General features: G+C 37.5%; 2 protein-coding genes and 1 long non-coding RNA gene across 3 annotated transcripts in view; 2 read left to right on the top strand and 1 right to left on the bottom strand.

Annotated features, from left to right (window-relative positions):
* The window catches only part of rasgrf1 (Ras protein specific guanine nucleotide releasing factor 1), a 30,860-nt gene extending 18,919 nt beyond the window's left edge, over nt 1–11,941 (top strand). The window contains exons 15-27 of the mRNA XM_011476128.4: nt 1,667–2,037; nt 2,141–2,260; nt 3,079–3,249; nt 3,356–3,462; nt 4,667–4,779; nt 5,187–5,247; nt 6,499–6,602; nt 6,672–6,756; nt 6,857–7,054; nt 7,144–7,223; nt 7,301–7,418; nt 7,489–7,557; nt 9,829–11,941. Of these exons, the coding sequence (XP_011474430.1) occupies nt 1,667–2,037; nt 2,141–2,260; nt 3,079–3,249; nt 3,356–3,462; nt 4,667–4,779; nt 5,187–5,247; nt 6,499–6,602; nt 6,672–6,756; nt 6,857–7,054; nt 7,144–7,223; nt 7,301–7,418; nt 7,489–7,557; nt 9,829–9,921 (1,690 nt within the window). The 3' untranslated portion in view covers nt 9,922–11,941. The remainder of the gene's footprint in view (nt 1–1,666; nt 2,038–2,140; nt 2,261–3,078; nt 3,250–3,355; nt 3,463–4,666; nt 4,780–5,186; nt 5,248–6,498; nt 6,603–6,671; nt 6,757–6,856; nt 7,055–7,143; nt 7,224–7,300; nt 7,419–7,488; nt 7,558–9,828) is intronic.
* A 2,225-nt stretch (nt 11,942–14,166) lies between these two features.
* LOC144992451 (uncharacterized) lies at nt 14,167–14,642 on the bottom strand. Its single transcript, XR_013656420.1, has 2 exons — nt 14,505–14,642; nt 14,167–14,405 (listed from the first exon to the last, which is right to left on the bottom strand). It is a non-coding gene; the product is annotated as an uncharacterized LOC144992451 (long non-coding RNA).
* Nucleotides 14,643–15,008: 366 nt separating this feature from the next.
* Nucleotides 15,009–20,380, top strand: ctsh (cathepsin H). The gene is made up of 12 exons (XM_023955821.2): nt 15,009–15,176; nt 15,313–15,344; nt 15,510–15,615; nt 15,691–15,761; nt 15,883–15,987; nt 16,499–16,585; nt 16,678–16,733; nt 18,160–18,241; nt 18,333–18,401; nt 18,474–18,580; nt 19,422–19,547; nt 19,620–20,380. The coding sequence occupies exons 1-12, from the start codon at nt 15,113–15,115 to the stop codon at nt 19,687–19,689; spliced, it is 975 nt and encodes a 324-aa protein (XP_023811589.1). The 5' UTR covers nt 15,009–15,112; the 3' UTR covers nt 19,690–20,380.
* The last annotated feature ends 310 nt before the right edge of the window (nt 20,381–20,690 follow it).

The raw sequence follows: 20,690 nt of genomic DNA, 5'->3' as shown, positions 1-20,690 counted from the left end.
TGGCAACCAACCTCGGTGCTGCAGAACCCCACCCTCCCCTCTCTTCTTTTCTCCTTGTCTGCAAAGATCCATAGCGTGAAATATTGAGAGTGGTGCTTTGGGAGCTTACTCTGTTCTTAGCATTCCTAGAGCGAGGAGGATGCGACAATGCGGTTTAAATCTGGGAGAGCTCTGGCTGTCCGCACCCTGCTCTCCATGTCACTGTAAGACACCTACACTTGGCTGCTTGTGTCAGCAGCAGCCGTGCGCACTTTCACTCGCTGTGCTATTTATGGGAACCCGTGAGGTCGGCATGAGGCTGGTGGGGAGTGGTGGAGGTTTATTAAAACGCTGCAGTCTGCATCTTGACTTTAAAATGCTGAGAGAAAGCTCAAAAAGATTTGTGATTGCTGACTTGTTTACTAGGTGGGTGTGTTTGTTTTTTAGCTAGGCTCTTATTAATTTTTGCAAATTCTCTAACTTAAAAAAAACACACATACTGTACATAATCCTCTAACAGGGGTCACCCACCTAGCGGACCGCTGTCCGGATCCGGACCCAGACGCTGGGTCATGCGCACTCGGGTTCGAACTTGACACAACACTACTACGATGGGCACCTCGTTGCAACCAATACATTCACTCCCAACTTGTCTTACCTGGAAGTATTTTTGGGGCCCTCTCCGCATCACTTTTTCATGTTTTGGGGTGTCCCCAACTCGACGTGCTGCTTGTTCCTATTAAATCAAATGTATTTAATGGGAAATATATATATAGCTGCTGTTTACAGACAAAACAGGAGTTTTCCTAGATGTGTAGATTTATGGGGACAGTCGTTTCCATGTACTGAGGCGCCCTGCATAATATGAATATTTCACATATTCTCACAATAATAAAGATGCAGACACGATGGATTTATGTTCATATTATATTTAGAGAATATCAGTTTTCAGATGGTTGTCTTTTTGTTTTGCTTTATTTATCCGCCAGACCTATAAAGTTGGACGCTGCTGAAGTTGGCATCCGGTTGTCAGCCTTCACTTTGAGAGTAAAGGAAAATCTTTATCACAAAGTCTAAGTTTAACACAAGCTGCAAATATTTGACAGAGAATGAAGATTTAATCAAATAAAGTTGCCGACCTGCTGAAGATTTTTCTGAACTGAGGAAACTTGTGAAAGGGACATTTAGGAATTTTTCTTACAAAAAGGCTGAATCAAGCAGGAATTTTACATTTTTGAAATGCAACCCCGATAGACTGAAAAGTTTCAAGCATTTGTTCAAATGTACTTTCTTTCGGGTAGGTGTTTAATTTGTGGGAAAAGCTAATGAGGACTAGTGGATCCTCCTTTCATCTAGTTTTGTTGGTAATGTCGGCAGTTCCTGTTGTGTGTGTGTGTGTGTTTAATTGTGTGTGTGTGTGGCACACAGTTCCATGTGTTTTGTGACATTAAATAATGTCAAAAAGTTTTTAATTATACTGATTTGAAGATTTGAAGCAAGAGTTGGATATTAATGACATGCAGATGTGCCACCAATCCTCGGTTATTTAAAAATATATTACACTGAATTTTTAGACTTTTTTTCCTAGACCTTAACTTTAAGAAATGTTTTTTAACTGGACCTCTTAAATTTTAGTTGAAGACCCCTGCTCTATTATCTAATACTGTTCGTCTTTTCACTCATTCAGGTCCCTGGAGTTATTCTTTGCCAGCAACCAAAACAATAAACTCTTGTATGGAGAGCCACCTGGCTCTCCCAGGGCTAGCAGAAAGTTCTCCTCCCCTCCACCTCTTGCTATCGCCAAGAACTCATCTCCAAACCGCCGCCGCAAGCTCTCTCTGAACATTCCCATCATCACCGGGGGCAAAGCTCTTGACCTGGCTGCCCTTAGCTGCTCCTCCAATGGCTATGCAAGCATGTATTCCACTATGTCCCCATTCAGCAAAACCACATTGGACATCAACAAACTTTATGTGTCCAGCCCTATTGCAAGCAAAATCCCCGACGAGGGGGAGGACAAGAAGGAAAAGGTGGAGGACACTTCTGTCTGCAAGCAAGGTAGCCTGTCAGCAGTCATTCCAAGGAAAATACTGTTGAATTTGGTGCAACAAGCATGTGGATGACCTTATTGTTCTCCATCCTTTTTTGTCTCATTGAGCAGATCTTTCTGTTCGAGAAGAAAGTGATAATGATCAAAACCAGAGTGATGACGGTGATGCAGAGGCGTCTCCCACCAAGTCTCCCACCACACCAAAAAATATAAAATGCAAAAACTCCTCTGGTACGTTTAATAAACACTAGCATTTCCACACAAATGACCCATTGATAACCCATTTCACACCTCTGAGATGTACTTCAATAAAAGTACTGTGATTGCAGTTGGGGATATTACAGTTTATTTAAATGGTAAGCTGTTGTCCTTTAAAGCCTTTAAAGGAGACAAAAACTCTCATTAGCCAAAGGCAGCAATGGGCTTTTTTTAGGACTGGAGAAAAATTTACAAAATATGAACAGCATAAGACTTGTATGTTTTAAGAATGTGGGAAAAAACAAAGCTTGGCTTCAGTAGGTGTTTGGGAAACTTGTGTCATAGCAACAACATCAAGAACGTGTTTTCCCTGCTGCCCACAGTAATCTTTTCTGTAGCCAAGATTATCTCGGCCCTCTAAATCTTGCAACAAAATTGTGTGATAAATGCACGGTCTGCTCAGAAAAATGTTAATTTTGTGGTACTGTCAGAGGTGGAATCCTATGTGGTTATGATCCGCCTGCGCTCAGAGGATTCAGAAATAGCAGAGTGTAGAGAATCTGTTGATTCCTCTGTTATGCCGGTGTTTGGTGGCTATATTTAGCTGCAACCATCTTGAATATCAAAACCTCATGGAGATGAAACTGGGTGAAAAACCTGAGTTGGTCTTTAGTGCCCCCTCGTGGAGATTTGTGCATAGTCATAATTTTTCCAAATCTCTCACAATTTGGAAGTGTTGGGCTGTTTCACTTTTTTTTTTTAGTCAAAATGTTAAATATAGTTAAAAGTAGCACTGAAGTCCATCAAACTAAACCAATTAAGATGTGTCTTTTTTTTTGCTTTCTGTGTAGAATTTTCCCTGTTTTCCTACAACAATGGCATGGTCATGCCATCATGTAGAGAGCTCGACAACAATCGCAGTGCTCTGTCTGCCGCCTCTGCCTTTGCTATCGCCACTGCTGGAGCCAATGAAGGGACACCTACCAAGGAAAAGTACAGGCGGATGTCTCTCGCCAGCACAGGCACAAAACCGCCTTTTTTTTCCTCATCAAATTTAGATTTCTTTTATTTTTAAGCTCTGTTTTCCTTTTCCTTGCCTGATTTTTGCTTTATTTGTTTTGTCTTTAGGTTTTCCAACAGATCAGAGAAATGGTGACAAAGAGTTTGTGATTAGACGGGCGGCGACCAACAGAGTCCTAAATGTGCTGAGACACTGGGTGTCCAAACATGCTCAGGTAACTGAGCAATAATATGAATATTGACCTATCAAGACATAAACATAAGACACAACATTTTTACAACCACAATATTCAGATCACCTAACTACTGCCATCATATTACAACATCGTAACACATTGCTCCTGGTGGTTATAAGTTGGTGCCAGTGTTAGGCAGGAGAGCCGCCATCAGTGTTTAAATATGTGTGTGCATGGGTGACTGTGACTGTAATGTGCTTTGAGCCTTCCAAGAAGGTATACTCCATTTAACTTTTATATAAAACAGTTACAAGTCATGGGTGGGTGCTCCCACATCAACAGGAGCCAATTGAAGCAACTCAGGCATGTCTTTTGGAAGCCCCCTGGACTCCTCCCTGAGAAGTGTTTCAGGTCTGTCATCTCAGGAGGTGTAAGAGGGACCTGGCTGCGTACAAGATGACGCCGGATATCATTGGCTGGAAGCACAATTTACACAATTTCCCTTTACCCTAATCCTATCCCCAGAAGTGTTCAGTGTTGTAGAAAAAAAGTTTAAACCTAAAATGAGAAAATCATACAGTGTCGGGGTCACCAGTTGAAATCAAAAAAATTTAAGCAATGTGGGGGAACATCCAGTTCCAGTCAAGGACTTCCAGTTCTGGACATTGATGTTTGCAGCTAGATCCTCTCGGGAGGAGGTCCTGGGAACGACCCAGGATACAGTGGAGGGACTGTGTCGCTCAACTGGTCTGAGAGCACATCGGGCTGCTGCTCCCCTGACCTGGCTCCAGATAATTGGAAGAGAATGAAGGGACAAAATTATGATAACTTCAAACTCAAATTTCACTCAACCCAGTTGGCTCAAAGTTTCCAACACACTGTCTGATTACACACAATAAAAATCCATAATAGCACACAATCACATATCAGATGTTGCATTTAAACCTTGTCATCACACACAACAACAAAAACAAGACAGCCAACGACATCATCTCATGCAAAGTGTAGTACAATACCATTACACAACAATTATCCCACAAAACTGATATGAAATTAATCCCGCGCAATGAAAAGAAAACAAATCATCTCACACACACACACACACACACACACACACACACACAATCAAAAATTAAGATTCTGCAGATGATAACAAAACAACAACTATTATTAGGGAAATTTCACAAAACATGATGGAGTCACTGTTAAGCTTCCTGGACGTGTTTGGTTTTTGTCACTTCAGGACTTTGAAAGCAACATTGAGCTGAAAACAAAAGTGATTGTTTTCCTTGAAGAAGTGATGCATGACCCTGAACTGTTAACGCAGGAGAGGAAAGCAGCAGCCAACATCATCAGGTATGGTTTTGTGCAAATCGACTGTCAGACTAAAATGTGTCCCTCCATAATGAATAAGAATCTTTTTTTTTTTTATTTAGAGCTTATTTGTATGGGAATTAAAGTTTGAAATGACATAAAATGTAGAAAATATTGAACCAATCCGTGTGTGTGGAAATATTGTGGTAGGTCTGAGATAAGAATAGCAATATAATTACTATTTTTAGGAAGACAACATGAGATAAAGGGTTTTTGGGGTTTTTTAAGGAATTTTTTTAAATGCATTTGGTTGTGCCTGGTTGTGATGTTTTTCTTGTTGTGCTTTCATTTCCATGATTTTTCAATTAGAAATCAATAATTAAATTCTGAAGTTCATCTCGTTTGGTAATCAACTTCAACTATCTAGATTTTATTTTTATTTTTGTCAGGACTTTAACTCAGGAAGATCATGGTGACAATCAGATCACCACAGAGGATGTGACACAACTGGTAAGTGAGGTTTGACATGCATTTTGCATTGTGTACTATTGTTCAGTGCATAATAGAATATGATCTAAAAGGTGTGTAGTGCAATGATTTTCTAATTTGCGGAATTATAAGATAGGGTAGTTACATTTTTATCCCTCATTAAAGCTGTGCTGGAGACTCATTTGATCTAAGACTCTGAAACAACAACTGTAAATACAAATAAAGAAAACTGTATTTACAGTTGCAGTTTTACTTGGTTAAAAATAATCACATGAAAGACCCACTCCAATCATCTTTTGATCTGTTATGATTATGCTGTTTTTAGCCAAAAATCAAAAAACCTGTTGTTTTTTTGCAAATAGTTTTCGCAGAACGACAATAGTTCATTAGAAATTTACCTTTAAGTTGTGAGGGGGGCCAATGGCACGCAGCAACCCTGCCCCCTTCACCTACCACTGCCTGGACCTTAAAACTTTTAACTTGATTACTATTTGATATTGTACAGTTTGGGCTGTTATTACTCATAAAATAACAGAAAGTTTTTGTAATCTTAAAAAATCCTGATCTTATTATTAATAATGACTAATACATGTCATTCTACTTCTGATCCACACAAAATTGGGGTTCTGCAGGATTTTAGATTGGCTTCAACTTTTGATCTGTTGTAAAAGCGTTCCTAGAGGTCTTTTAATTATGATTACGCAATTTTACGCAAACCAAAAAAACCTGTGGCATTGCCTAGGACATAGTTTCTGCAAAGCTGCAGTAGTTGATCAAAAATTGTGGGAGGTACTGTTGGCGCCGAAGTAAGCCTGAAACCCCATCCCCCCTTTGTGTACACTCTCTCCCACTAGTTTACAGCCCCTCACACCCCAAACCTAACATTATTGGTGCAACAAAAATGGTGATCAATATTGGAGCTATCCAGCCATACAGTTTTGAGCCAGATGCCAGCTCGGATGAGGAAAACAAAGACGTACATCGACGCAGTCATCTAAGCATATGCATCAAACTTGAGCGGAGCAGCGAGCTTGCTATTGTAGGTTTAAAGTCAAACATACAAGCTATTACTGATTGGCATTTTCTCTTCATCTCCTGATTCACAACGGTTTGAATAAAGAAATATTCTTAATCTTATTCCTTAATCTTAGTTGTCTTTATATGTGTCTGCCATCATTTGAAAAATATCTAAATAACATGTTAAAAACACCAAGCAGATAAATTTGATCAGAGTGGGTCTCTAATGACTTTAAATGTTTTTGTGTCTCTCAGGTTGGAGGGAGTAAAGCTGAACCCTTTGAGAGCCACTCTGCACTGGAGATTGCTGAGCAGCTGACTTTGTTAGACCACCTGGTGTTCAAAGTCATCCCATATGAGTGAGTCCTCTAACAGTTTAACTAAACTAACTAATGGTCAAGGAGAGAAACTGATTCTTTTCTGATTAGGGAGTTCTTTGGTCAAGGCTGGATGAAGAATGACAAAAACGAGAAGACGCCGTACATCATGAGAACGACAAAGCACTTCAATGATGTATGCCATGTCCACCATTAAAGGATGGAATTAGGCAAATTCTTCATATTCCAGGAATTGCTTTATTCTAAACCATGTTTTCATTTTCTCCCCCTGCTAGATAAGTAACCTAATAGCAACAGAGATCCTGCGGTGTGAAGACGTCGTCACTCGAGTGTCAGTCATCGAGAAATGGGTGGCTGTAGCTGACATCTGTCGATGTTTGCATAACTACAACGCTGTGCTTGAGATCACCTCCTCCCTCAACCGCAGCTCTGTTTTCCGGCTCAAGAAAACTTGGCTCAAAGTTTCCAAGCAGGTGAGTGTTTTTCTGGCACGTGTTCTTGCTGTTTGTTTTGTGTCCTGTGCACAGTGTTTGAATTAAAGTCTGGTCATGGCTTTTTCTAGACAAAGGCCTTAATTGACAAGCTGCAGAAGCTGGTATCATCAGACGGGAGGTTCAAAAACCTGAGAGAAGCTTTGAAGAAGTGAGTCAATAAAAGTTGTGAAAATGGAAAACAAAACAAATTGATGATTTTTATATTTTTATTTTACCCTTCACCAGTTGTGATCCTCCCTGCGTACCCTATCTTGGAATGTACCTAACTGATCTGGCTTTCATTGAAGAGGGAACACCAAATTACACTGAAGACAACCTGGTCAACTTCTCAAAGATGAGAATGGTGAGATTACTAGTGACTGACAATGGTTATTGTATAAAGAAAATCATAACAAGCATTACTCTTGTTTTAGATTTCTCATATCATCAGAGAAATCCGACAGTTTCAACAAACTGCATACAAGATTGATCTTCAACCAAAGGTAAGTCCGTCCTTGTCCTAAAGAGCCACGTTCTTTTGGCTTAATCTTTTAATCTTGAGCTACACTGTGATTTAGAAAGAATCACCTTTTTTGGTATTTTTGCTTTTCCCCATTTCTTTGTGGTTTTCCCCAAGATCTAACAGAAGTTATTAGTAATTATACATTTTCCAGAGAAATGGCAGCTGGATAGCTCAGTGGGTTAAGTGCAGGACTGGCACATGATACATCATGTTTCAATTCCAAAGGGGCATGATGAGCCTCATCCAGTGTGGCTCCTTGAGCAAGACCCTTCGCGCTACTGCCTAACTACAGTATGTAAGTGGTCCCCAGCTCAGATAAAATATAGGGTTGTATCAGGAAGGGCACCAGTGTAAGAATTTCTGCCAAATATTTAAAAGGTGCCAAAACGTGAACAACATTTTCCAAAGAAATACATGTGTTCGTGCAAAACCACCAAGGTCACAGATGCAGGAGGAAACATTGCTGGGAATTTTAATCCAACAGGAACCTAACTCAACTCCTAAAAAGTCAGAACAAATAGTTGAAAGAGGAACTGCAAGCCAAAAATAGACTCAAAACAACACCGACCCTGTGACAGAGTGTGTGCTGTTCTTCTTGGTTCACTTAATGGCCCAGCGGTGGACTGATGGTTGCAATAGAACAGAAAATGTACAAATTGAAATGGGAAGTATTGTCTGCACCAATATGCTGAACTCAAAAACACATAATTCTCTGCATTGGCTCCCCGTGCCTGATTGACTGACCGTTTTTGTATTTTCTGTTAATATTTATAAAGGTCTTAAGCATCTTAGAGCTTTTTGTAGAGCTTTTGGTTTTTAAGTTGCCCCAAAAATCCAAACTCAAAGGCTGAAACCTGAAACTTAACCTGAAACTTAAGGGCACCAAGACTGTTGGTGGTTTTAAAGAGGTTGAAGACCTATTTTGTGGACGATGTCCTCTGCGGTCATGCTGTGTGAACAGATCCCCAGATACTGTTTTCTCCCAGCAGTATCAGGCAAAATTTCTATTACTGTTAGTGTTTTTATTTTCAGTAGAGTGACAGTTATTAGATCAGAAAAATGACCCATTTGAGCACAGGTGTGTATATGGTAAGTTTCATTTTTCTTTTACAAGTGGGTGTAAATGCTTGTTTTATTTCAATATGCACTCACTTTGTGTTGCAGACAGTAAGTTTAAAATGTATGAAAATAATAAATCCACAGGGGAAAATGTAAATGTATAGTAAAAAAAATTCTAAGATTCTAACTTAAAATCAGTACTATATTTAAACTTCTAAAATGTAATATTAAAAAAGGAAACAGGTTTTATGTAACGTTATTCCAAATAGTAAGTAAAAAGGTGACAAAGGTTGGTACATTTTTTTACTGTTTATACCTATCTATAGTCCACACTTTCCCATTTATTTTAATATTTGGAAGCCTTTTTAAATCCTAATGCTTTTTAATGTGTAAATGAACCTTTGTACAATTTTTTATTTTTTATTTTAGAACCTGCAAGTATCTAAAATGCAAAACTCACAGCCCAACTGTTGACAAAAAAATTGAGTACCGTTGATCTCTGTACAGCAACAACGATAAAGGTGTGGAGGCTAAACTCAGTCATGGTTTCAATTCAGATTTTGCCAGAAATATGAGTGAGTTAAAACAATTAAATAATGTCTAAGTGGCTGATTGGACAAAAGATGGTGAATTTATAAACAAAAGATTTTGAACTTTCTTTCTGAACATGTCATTCAAGTGGATGGCAAATTAAATACCAGTAATAAAAAATTTCCCATATTTTTGTTTGGCTATATCATTAAAAACTATTTAAATTTAGGACTTTTTTTATTGTTAATTTTTTTTCTTTTTTTATTGTTAATTTTTATTCTTTCTTGTTTTTTCTCATTAATTAATTAACACTGAAGACTTCAAAACAGGAAAGTAATCCAACACATGAGTGATTTTGACAAAAGTAGAAGTGTTATTTTCAGTCCACATATATTCAAATTAGTGTGTTTGTGTTTGGGAGGGGTTTTTAAAGCTGTAGGGCTGTACTGGACAGCTAATGGTTATCTCATGTTGCAGAGTAAATGTATTAAGAACAGCAGATTTTTGGTCTTTTGAAGTAAGCTTACACTTTTTGTTGTTTGTTGCTGTTAATGATCAGCAGTTAAAAGTCACGTTGGTCAAGTTCATTTATTTTAAAACACCTAAAATGCTTGCATGCATGATATTCTTAAACATTTTCTTTACTTCTGCCGTGCTTCAGGTAGCCCAGTATCTCCTGGACAAGAGTTCTGCTCTGGATGAAGAAAGCATGTACAAAGCCTCACTCAGAATTGAGCCTAAAGTGCCCAACTAAGGGGAAAGGTTGTTCTTCAGTTAATTATGTTAATAGTACACATACGTTAACAAAGACTCTAAGATTTGTATAGATGTACATGATTAGGATAGCCACACTTCTGTACAGTAGGTGTTTGAAATAGTTTCACACATATAAGTTAGTGGGTTTTTTTATTGTTGCCATGACACTACCTGTTAAAATAACTTTTTTCTAGTAATTCACGAATAATAATAGAGGTCACTCTAGTTGCATGCAACTGTGTCCTTTTTAGTGACCAATGACATTATTTTCCTTGATGATGTGAGACTGTGTATAATTTGCACTTTCTGAGCACCTGTGATTCAGGCCATTGTTCTCTTGGCTAGAGTTTAATGGATCACTGAAGTTCTCTGCAAACAATGTAGCACTGTATAAAGGAACTGCATCAAATCAGGTAAAAGAGCACAGAGGAAATAAGCTAACTGTAACTCCAGAGAGAGAACACTGATCAGTGGAAAAGACAGCAACCTTTCCAAAGCATAAATGTCTTTGTGTTTCCCAGACCAAAATAAAAAGTATTTGTTCTTTCACTTCTGATCACTACTCTATAAAACAATTTCCGTGTTTTATTACTTTAAAAACTAATAGTTGTAGAGTTACCTAAAAGAGCAACCAGGAATAAAGAGAACCAGAAGCAAATAAGTGTTTTGTGTTGCAGTTTATTGAAAAAAAAAAAAAAATTTTCACCCGTTTCACTAAGTATACGAAGGTCAAAGTATCTGAAATTTGTTCTTTAGATTTGACTTGTTTCCTAATGGAGCAGTGGAACCATTTGGGATTAACACCCAAGTCAACCCTTTGATGCCAATATTTGGCATAACCCCACTGAACATTCAAACTCAAAATCTCCTAATCTCAGGGCAGGCACTCTATGGGCCATTGAGCTGGTATTTAAATTAGTAGTTTATATTCTTGGTTTTACCCAAGAAGAAATGTCTGCTTTAGCTGTGACAGTGACGCAAACCTTGAAACTTCTGAGGTTCAAATTTATCAATTGGTTTAAAAACCAATGTACGGTATGCTGAATGTAACTGGTGAAATTTTTAAAATTGATGTTTTCTCACATTCAAAGAATGCCACCATAGTTCCAAGAGTTCCCCTCTTCTTCTGAAGTTTCTTGTCTGTTTACTGAACTCATACAAAAAAAAGATCTGGTTCTAATTGTTGTACCTTAAGGTTTGGGTACTACTTGGATTTAAAGGTTGTTGCTCTTCTGTAATTAAAAGACAATCTGTCCTTTTTGCTGTTCCAGTGATTGTGGAACGTGACTGTATACCACTCTGTTATATGCATTGCTGTTAAAAACTATGATAAACTGTATGTGAATGACCTCTGCCTGCAGCATTCAGACACTATTTTTGTAGTAGTATAAAAAGAGAAAAATACCTGCTCTTTATATGAACATGGGAAAGTATTTTGTACTTTGTTGTTATTCCACGTCACAGAAATGTGCTGTACATTTTGTACATGCACCCTGGCATTTTTCTCAATGTTCTCAGTGTAATCGTTTGGAAAACAAGTTGTATTTCCAGCTTAACAGACATGCTACAAAAGCGTGGTCTTGAAACCATGACTTAGAAAGTGTTTTTGCATTTATACTGTAATCCTGTCGATAATAATTTCTGTTAGCAGGAATAGAGTAATGTAGTGCTTATTCTGTGAATACTTGTATGTATTTTTACTATATATGTACAGTACACTTTTGAAACTCATGTGGTAGGCATGCAACACCTTTACAGAATAATACTATATACTTTTACTGTATACACTTATACATGCACATACTCTTATAAAGGTATTTAAACAAATAAACATTTTGCTGTTAGCAATATTCAGCGGTATGAAAATTATCTTTCAACCTTCATGTGCTCAAGAGATACTCCCAGTTTTGTAAAGAAAACAAAAACGTCAAAAGAAGACATCAAGATGAAAACAAGAAGTAATAAAATTATGTTTCCCAATTACCTCTTGCTAATAAATCTATTTTATCTCAGGGGCACTTTGTCTCAAGTTTTTTTGTAGGTCTTTCAGCCAATATCTTAAAAATTATTTGTTTATTAATTTAATAAAATCTTAATTTTCTTTATTAAAGTGCATCTAGATAGGCAACACTACACAGCATCCATGGAGTGTAGGCTAAAAATTTATTGTTAGAAGTTTTTACAAACGCGAAACTCAGTGTTATTTGTGACTTGTGTGTACAGTAGAAGCATGAAGTGGAAAACAAAATTTAAATAATAAAACCTTGAAATAGATAATGAACATCATTTACAGGTCAGAACTAGAATAAAACCAATAGGCCCAGCAACAACCATTTAATTTTTGTCCAGAAGTGGGCTTTGTGGAAGAGTTACACTCAGAAAGATAAATGTGAAACTGAAAACAAAGCCAAGAAACTTAAATATACACATAAACTTAGGTAGTGGCGTGTAGAAAAATGGCAGCAGGTGCCATTTGACTAGTGAGTGAAAATTTGAAATATTTGGCTGTCTAGAAGGTAGTTTGTTTAGTGAAGAGTTGGAGAGTGGTACAATAATGAGTGACTGCAGACAACAGTAAAACATAATGGAGCTTCCCTGAACGCTTGGGGTTGCATTTCTGTTAATGGAGTTGGAGATTTGGTCTGTATTTCTGAAGTTTTCAATGTTGAGAAATACAAGCAGAATCTTATCCATATCATCAGCATGACAATAACTCCAGATATACTATACAGCCAAAGCAATTAAGAATTAGGATCAGAGTAAACAACAAGTAATGGAAGTGTTGGCCTGGCCCTCCTACAGAGCCCTGATCTCAACGTCATTGAGGATGTCTGGGATTTTATAAGAGACAGAAGGATGTGAGTAGGCCTACATCCACAGACCACCTATGGTTAGGTCACCAAGATGTTTGGGAGGACCTACCAGCTAAGGTCCTCCTAAACCTGTGTACAAGTATATCTGGAAGATTTGATGATGCTTTGAGGACAAAGGGTGGTACAGTGGTTGGTGCTCTTGCCTCACAGCAAGAATGGTCTGGTTCAAAGCCCAGCTGGGTCCTATCTGCAAGGAGTTAGCTTGCAAGCAAGATTTCTCCCACAAAGCCACGTTTCATTAGTTGACCAATGATTGTCAGTTTATCCTCCCAAAATTATATCAGTGATTTTAAACCTTTTTTGTAAATGTTCACAAACAAGATATCAGGTTACCTTTAAAAACACGTCTGCACGGCTGTTTCTCTCCACCTTCCCTAAATTGCCCCTAGGTGTGGTTTTGTGACTGGCAAATCATAGAGGGTGTACCCCACCTTCACCTGACAGTAGCTAGAAACATTTCCATGTGGCTTCATATATTTAAAGATGAAATAGAAAAATTAACACGTCAATTTTTTAAAGCACTTTTGGGTTGCAGCATTTTTTCACACCTGTCTAAAACTTTTGCACACTACTACATATGGTAAGCTCTTTGTCAGTCTGTAAAGCATCATGTACAGTTTTAGCTTTGGTATTGGTCGAACTAAAAATTTCAGGGATGGGGGTACATTTAAAAAGTACGACGGAGTTTTAGGGCCACGGTGAGGAAAAAAAATTCTGGCCAACGTGACGAGATTAAAGTCGTCATGTCGACTTTAATCTCGTCATGACGAGAAAAAACTCGACACAAAGTTTCGAGAAAAAACTCGTCGTGTCGAGATAAAAGTCGAAATAAAGTTTCGAGATTAAAGTCGCAATGTTGCGCGAGAGCAGTGAAGCTGAGTCTTTCAGGAATATTCAGTGTTATGGCTATTGTTAGAGAGCTAGTGGCTTTGTACTTCAGAGTTTACGACAGAGTTTAATGGCCACCAAAAAAAAGTAATTTTATTAGGAGATAAAAACTCGTAAATTTACGGGAAAAAGTTCATTGATTAACAAGGAGAAAACACCGAAGTTGTCTGTTTATCGGAGCCTAGCTTGAAGATGAAATATGTGGAGCCTTTTGTGAAGCTTTATTTCAGGATTATAGGTTTAAAACAAAGAGATTTTGAGCCTTTTGGCGACTCAAAATGAAATTATTTTCCCTGTAGCCGTCTTTCCGGGGTTCGGTGTCAGTAAAGCGGAGTTTCATCTGTAAAATAAGGAGCTCAGAGACACGATTGGGTGTAGAGGATCGCTGCAGCCTTTATTCTCCTTTTCATTCACATAACCTGAAGTTCATCTGTCACATTACGTCATGAACCTGTCATCCGATCACCCATGCGGAAGTAAACAGTGTCACATACGCCCCCTCCTGCAGATGAAGCGACCCGTTTGATCATTAAAAAACAAAGATGAATGAAAATAGTCTGTTATATTAGCATTACAACGTTGATAAAGGCAAAAAGTGCTTCTCCTCCTCAGACAGAAGCATCACACAAACATAGAGATCTGGTCTCTGGTGGAGGAAGAAAGGATTCAAGCAAACAGCTGCAGGGACACCCGATCATGGCTTCATCGGGCTGCAGTGATCCTGCAAACCAACCATCAATAAATAAAACTTTAATAACTTGTGAATCAATCAAATGAGCCTCCAGACATTTGGAACGTTATCAATTAACATTCAGCTCACCTGTTCAACAAAGTTTAGTCGGTCTGCTCTGCTGCTGCACGGCGATCACCTGCTGCTCTGCGTGCTGCTCACTTCCACAATAATCTCGTAAATTTACGAGTTTTTTTCTCTCGCGCGCAACATTGCGACTTTAATCTCGAAACTTTATTTCGACTTTTATCTCGACAGGACGAGTTTTTTCTCGAAACTTTGTGTCGAGTTTTTTCTCGTCATGACGAGATTAAAGTCGACATGACGACTTTAATCTCGTCATGTTGGGCAGAATTTTTTTTCCTCACCGTGGCCCTAAAACTCCGTCGTAAAAAAGAAAGATAAAGAACAAGAGCCAAAAAAAATCTGAGAGCAGACCTTTAAGCTTTTCTTTGTTTTGTCAAGGACTAATTTGAATGAACAGTTTTATTTCACTTCTGGTGGTTAATTTTTAAAATATGCAAACGCTTCCCCCCCTCCACCGTGGCTCAAATTCACTGTCCCGATTCGTTCCTGTTTCGTACGGTAAAAGTGACGTCACTAAGCTCTCAGGTTACCTTTAAAAACACTTCTCTGAAGCGGACCGAGTTCCGCGCGCCTGTTTCTCTCCACCTTCCATTCACGTTTCTCCACCAAACATGACGGGTTTGTGGCTTCTGGCTCTGCCGCTCATAACTTCAGCCATGGGTGCTTCCGAACACGGTAAGAACTGTTCGTGTCAGATTTCGAGCTGCATCAAAGTTTCACTTTCACAATCCTTAGTTTGTTGCTCCCTTTCCCCTCATAGTCAATAATAATCGGTACAAATTAAACATGAATTATTTTTAATTATTTGCAGATGAGGTCCAGTTTAAGTTCTGGATGACGCAGGTGGGTGTGTTTGCTTTTTTATTACGTTTTATGCAACATGTGCGTAAAATCCAGCTGAATTTTACAGAATTGTTTCATGATTTTTTTTTTTCAAACTGCGTTTTTTAGCTTTTAAATACTAGTTGAATTAAACCATGATTTAAAAATGAGAAGTATTCTGTGCAGCACAAGAAGGAGTACAGCATGATGGAATACCACCAGAGACTGCAGATTTTCACTGAGAACAAGAAGTTGATAGACAAACACAATGAAGGAAATCATTCATTCACAAGTACGAACTCTGGTTTATGCTATTTTTTTTTTTCTAAAGAACAGTACAAAAGTAATTTGTCATTTCTTTTCACAGTGGCACTGAATCAGTTTTCAGACATGACATTTACCGAGTTCCGCAAAGCTTTCCTCTGGTCTGAGCCGCAGGTATGCCAGCTGTGCAGGAAGCTGCTGACAGAAAGAGATATTTTTGACCTGAAGTCAGTTGTTTACTAGTCAAAACGTTTTCTTGCATTGACGGTGCTGTTCCTTCTTTTTTATTTTACAGAACTGCTCAGCCACCAGTGGAAACCACCTCAGCAGCAAAGGGCCATACCCAGACTCCATAGACTGGAGAAAGAAGGGAAACTACATAACACCAGTTAAGAATCAGGTGATACTAAACACAAACATCTACATTTTAATGATCTCAAAGGTCTTGTCTTGTGACGTATCATGGAGACAAGGGTTGGAGATAAACCTAAGCAAACTTGGAGACAAAGATCTGCTTTGAACATGGATTTTTACTTTTTTCATACAAAGCCTTTTAATCTAAGTTTATAATACAGTTTTTTTTGTTTTTGTTTTTTACAAGAACAACTTCCGCAAGCAGGTCAGGAACAGGTCTAGCTGGTACTGCTCAGCGTTGGTCTTTACTGCATTAATTATTCACCATTATTTGTCCTATTGTTTTACCTGTTCTGTTTTACTTACATTTGCCCTAAAATCGCTGAGTAAACATGACTTAAGTTATGTGTTTGCTGACAATTATTGGCTGTCTATGCAATATTTAATTCTGTGCTTGCAATTTTTCCTTTTACATCTTAAGTCGTGACATTTTACTGACTTAAAATTTGTTCTATAATGATCTTTATGTTTGTTTTTGTTTGTATTTTGTATTAAAGGGAGCTTGTGGTAGCTGTTGGACTTTTTCCACCACTGGTTGTCTGGAATCTGTCACAGCAATCGCCACAGGAAAGCTCTTATCATTGGTGACAAATTTAATTTTAAAACACTTCATGCCAAAGTGACCAAAATAGATATACTGACTGCTGTCTTTATACCATTCTTGATCTTAAAACAGTCAGAACAACAGCTGGTCGACTGTGCCCAAGATTTCAACAATCATGGATGTAACGGGTGATTCAACATTTTCCTTCCTCTTTTAAAGGGCCTGTACCATGCAAAATCAAAATTTTTGAGCTTGTAAGTGCATTATAATGTTAATTCCTAACTATAAACAACCCCAAAGCTGTATTTTGTTCCATTCAAACATTTCTATGTATTCCTCTAAAATCTGCGATCTGAGCACCAACCCCTCCCAACCCAAGAACACAAACCGGTTCTCGCCCAGGCTAACACAAACGCTTACTTTCTATGCTGGGCTAGCGGTGTTTGGCAAAAAACGCTTTCATGTTATATAAACAATTTGCACATCCAGCAAAAGCCTGTGCCTCACTGATCGAGTCTTCTTACTTCCAGATTGGAAAAGAACTCAAATCAACTAATATTTCATTCAAATTTGTTCTTTTATGTCCAAAAGGATATCCTTGTACATTAGTTATGCTGATGACACCCAGTTATTTGTGGCTGTGTCTCCTGATGACTTGGGACCCATTGATTACCTCCTAAGTTGCATTTTAGATATTGAAACGTGGATGGGAGAGAACTTTTTAAAGCTTAATCAAGACAAAGCAGAGATTTTAATTGTTGGTCCTGAAGCTGAGAGAGAACGGGTCAAATCTTTATCAATTTTTAATCTGAATGTGTGCAGTAAAGTCAGAAACCTCGTTGTAATTTTAGATGCAGATCTTACCTTTGAAGCACACACAAACCAGGTTACAAAGACCGCATTTTATCATCCTAGAAATATTGCCAGAGTGAGACTTTTTCTCTCCAAAGCCAGTGCTGGTATAAAAGTTTAAATGGAACTGGCCCCATATTTTTTATCAGATTTACTTTCAGTTTGTGACCCTCCCAGAGCCCTCAGATCCGCAGGTGCAGGTTTGCTGGTAGTCCCAAAAGTCAGAAGTAACACCCACGGCGAGGCCTCATTTCACCACTGTGGGCCTCGCCTGTGGAACAGCCTGCCTGAGGAGGTGAGGGCTTCATACACTCTGGAGATTTTTAAGAAAAAAACTTGAAACTTATCTTTTAGCAAAGCCTTTTTGTAGTTTTATAGTATTATATGTATTTTACTACATTTTATTAACAATTAATTCAATTTATTTTGATTGTACTTGTGGGATACGTGTATGTGTTGGGTTTTTATCTGTTTTTATTTATAATATTTTATGTTATTATTTTTACTATGTTTGCTATTTTAACTACTAATTTTATCTTACTATTATCTATTTTATTATGGGAAGCACTTTGAAATGCTAGGTGGCAGGAGAACTGCAATACAAAAAAGTTGAATTTGAATAAAGTTGAATTATCATATACGTGGATATTTTTTACTATAGAAAGGTTTAAGAACAGCATGGAATAGGCCCTTTAAAGTTTTCCTATAACTGTTGCTGTTGATCAAACTGAATTTTAAACCAAATCCTAATTTTTCTTTCAGGGGTCTTCCCAGTCAAGCATTTGAATACATAATGTACAACAAAGGACTAATGACGGAGCAGGACTACCCCTACACAGCCATGGTAAGTCATCAGCCGTCCTGCAGCATGAGGTGAAAGTTTATTCAGTTACATAAAAAAAGCTACATCTGACTTCATGTTTTTACTACATTAGGAAGATAAATGTATGTATAAACCATCATTGGCGGCTGCTTTTGTGAAAGAAGTGGTGAACGTCACAGCGGTGAGTTGTTTTTCATTTAGGGTTTTTCGTGTCTGAACAACAGTAGTAACAATGCATTGCTGTCTCTCTTAGTATGATGAGATGGGGATGGTGGACGCCGTCGCCACTCACAATCCTGTCAGCTTTGCGTTCGAAGTAACCTCAGACTTCATGAATTACCATCAGGGTGTATACACCAGGTGAGACAAAACCACGTTTGTGCTTGCAGGTCAACATTTTTCAACATGTAGATGTACAATAGATTGCTATTAAAACAAAAGTGCAGGCATGTCCACTATAGGTTGTGAATACAAATGATTGAAACTGTTACTAAATGTTCATTGACAATTAAAAAACAAAATCATACTTCTTTTTTATTTTTAACAGTTAATTTGATGAAACCAAAAGTCTGAAAAAAAAAATCAACAATTCTTTGAGCACACAGTTACCTAAGCAACCAAGAATAATATAACTGGGTTAATTTTACCAGAAAATCCAAACTGTACAGCAGATCACCGCTGCCAAAAGCATGAACTGATTTAAATGTATTCACACAGACATCATATAAATCGGTAAAAAAGGACCTGAGTTTGTTTCCCATATTAGTTTGGACCAAGTGCAGTTGTGAATGCACTGAGGTAAACTCATCTAGAGCAAACAAGCAGACTGAGATCTGTCTGAAGAGGTGGTCTCAACTCGCTCAAACTTTGAAAAAGCTGATCTTGAAATTCAAAATGGTTAGTAGAACTTTATGTCAAACAAAAGGAGAAATTTCCCAACAACCAATGCAGCGCACAAAACCTCCATGAGCCAAAGGAACAAGAGGAGAAAAATAAAATCTCCTCTTGCTCCAGATCAGAGAGGTGAACAGACTTTCCTGTTGTGAACACATCTTTATTTCACAGTTTCTTTTTAGTTACATTCCTCTTTGTAATTTGATATTTTATGTTCCATCAAATGCCCCCAGTTCGGTTGTTAATGATGGGAGTTAAGTTACTTGTTCCTCACCCCACCAGTCATGTCTTCTCTTTCTATCTTTAGCACTGAATGCCACAGCACTGCAGACAAGGTAAACCATGCTGTGCTCGCTGTGGGCTATGGACAAGAGAATGGTACTCCGTACTGGATTGTAAAGAACTCCTGGGGGTCTAAATGGGGCATGGATGGGTAATAGTTCTACTTTAATACTATATGTTAATAAAACTTCAAATCAGTATTAATGATCATTTTCTCTTACAGATACTTTCTCATTGAACGTGGGAAGAACATGTGTGGCCTTGCTGCCTGTGCCTCTTTTCCTGTGGTTTGACTTTTTTCTTTAACTGTAATTAGTAGAATTCCTTTAAAGTTTTTAAAAGGTAAAATCAATTTTATGTGTGTTCAGTCCCTATTTGTATATTATTTTTTACACAAGAAATTCTGCACTAAAATGGAATCATATATAACTATATTGTTAATTTTATACTACTTAAGTATAATAAAACAAATGAAAAAGATCAAAAGGAAACGTGAGTTTGAATAAAAGTAAAGTTACTTTGATTTTATTGTCTATTCATAGTTTATTTCAGAAACTGCATTACATTAAATCGGTGAAATGTTTTCAAATGGGCTGATCACCACTAAAAAAAAGTCAAAACCTAAGAACTTATTCTTTAAAAAAAAGGAAGGATGTTATACATTTTACAAACTGCACAAAATTGCACAAAGGTCTTTGAAAGGCTGTTCTTAGCATCAACATTTTCATTTATATTTGATCAATATTAGACTTGTCTAATGGATTTTTCACTTCCTAATTTTTTATATGTAACACTTCTGTAGATTTTAGGTTTAAATGTGAACAAATTATATTTTTTCCAATAGAAATGTAAACAAAAGCTAAAGTCAAGGGGAAGAAATTCCTCAAATAATTTCCCTGCATCTGAAACTTTTTTTTTATATGGATAAAAAAACAATGAATGAAAACATTTTTATCATGTGAATAAAATGTTTGAAAAACAAAATTTTCAATAGTGTTGTTTCTTCTTTTCCTCAGTTTTTTGTACTTTACTCCACATAATCTTATCTACAGGGTAAAAGTTCCGTACAAAAGCAGTCATTACTGCTCATATTTACTGCACACAATTTACATTTTTTTTACAGTTTTTAAGTTGGCCTAAATTGTTCTTAAGTAATTTAAAAAAGTCTTTTGAATAAAGATATAACCTTGCGGGTTTTAAATCAATTATTTATATACTGGGACTGCATTCTACATCATTTTACAACATAAATTGTGTTTTCCCAGTTCTCAGACTGTAGATCGCTACATGTGTA

The sequence above is a fragment of the Oryzias latipes genome, chromosome 6, assembly GCF_053564925.1.
Source record: "Oryzias latipes strain Hd-rR chromosome 6, Olatipes_Hd-rR_3.1".
Classification (NCBI taxonomy): Eukaryota; Metazoa; Chordata; class Actinopteri; order Beloniformes; family Adrianichthyidae; genus Oryzias; species Oryzias latipes.
The sequence above is the reverse complement of the archived record's forward strand: the minus strand, read 5'-3'. Positions and strand labels throughout refer to the sequence as shown.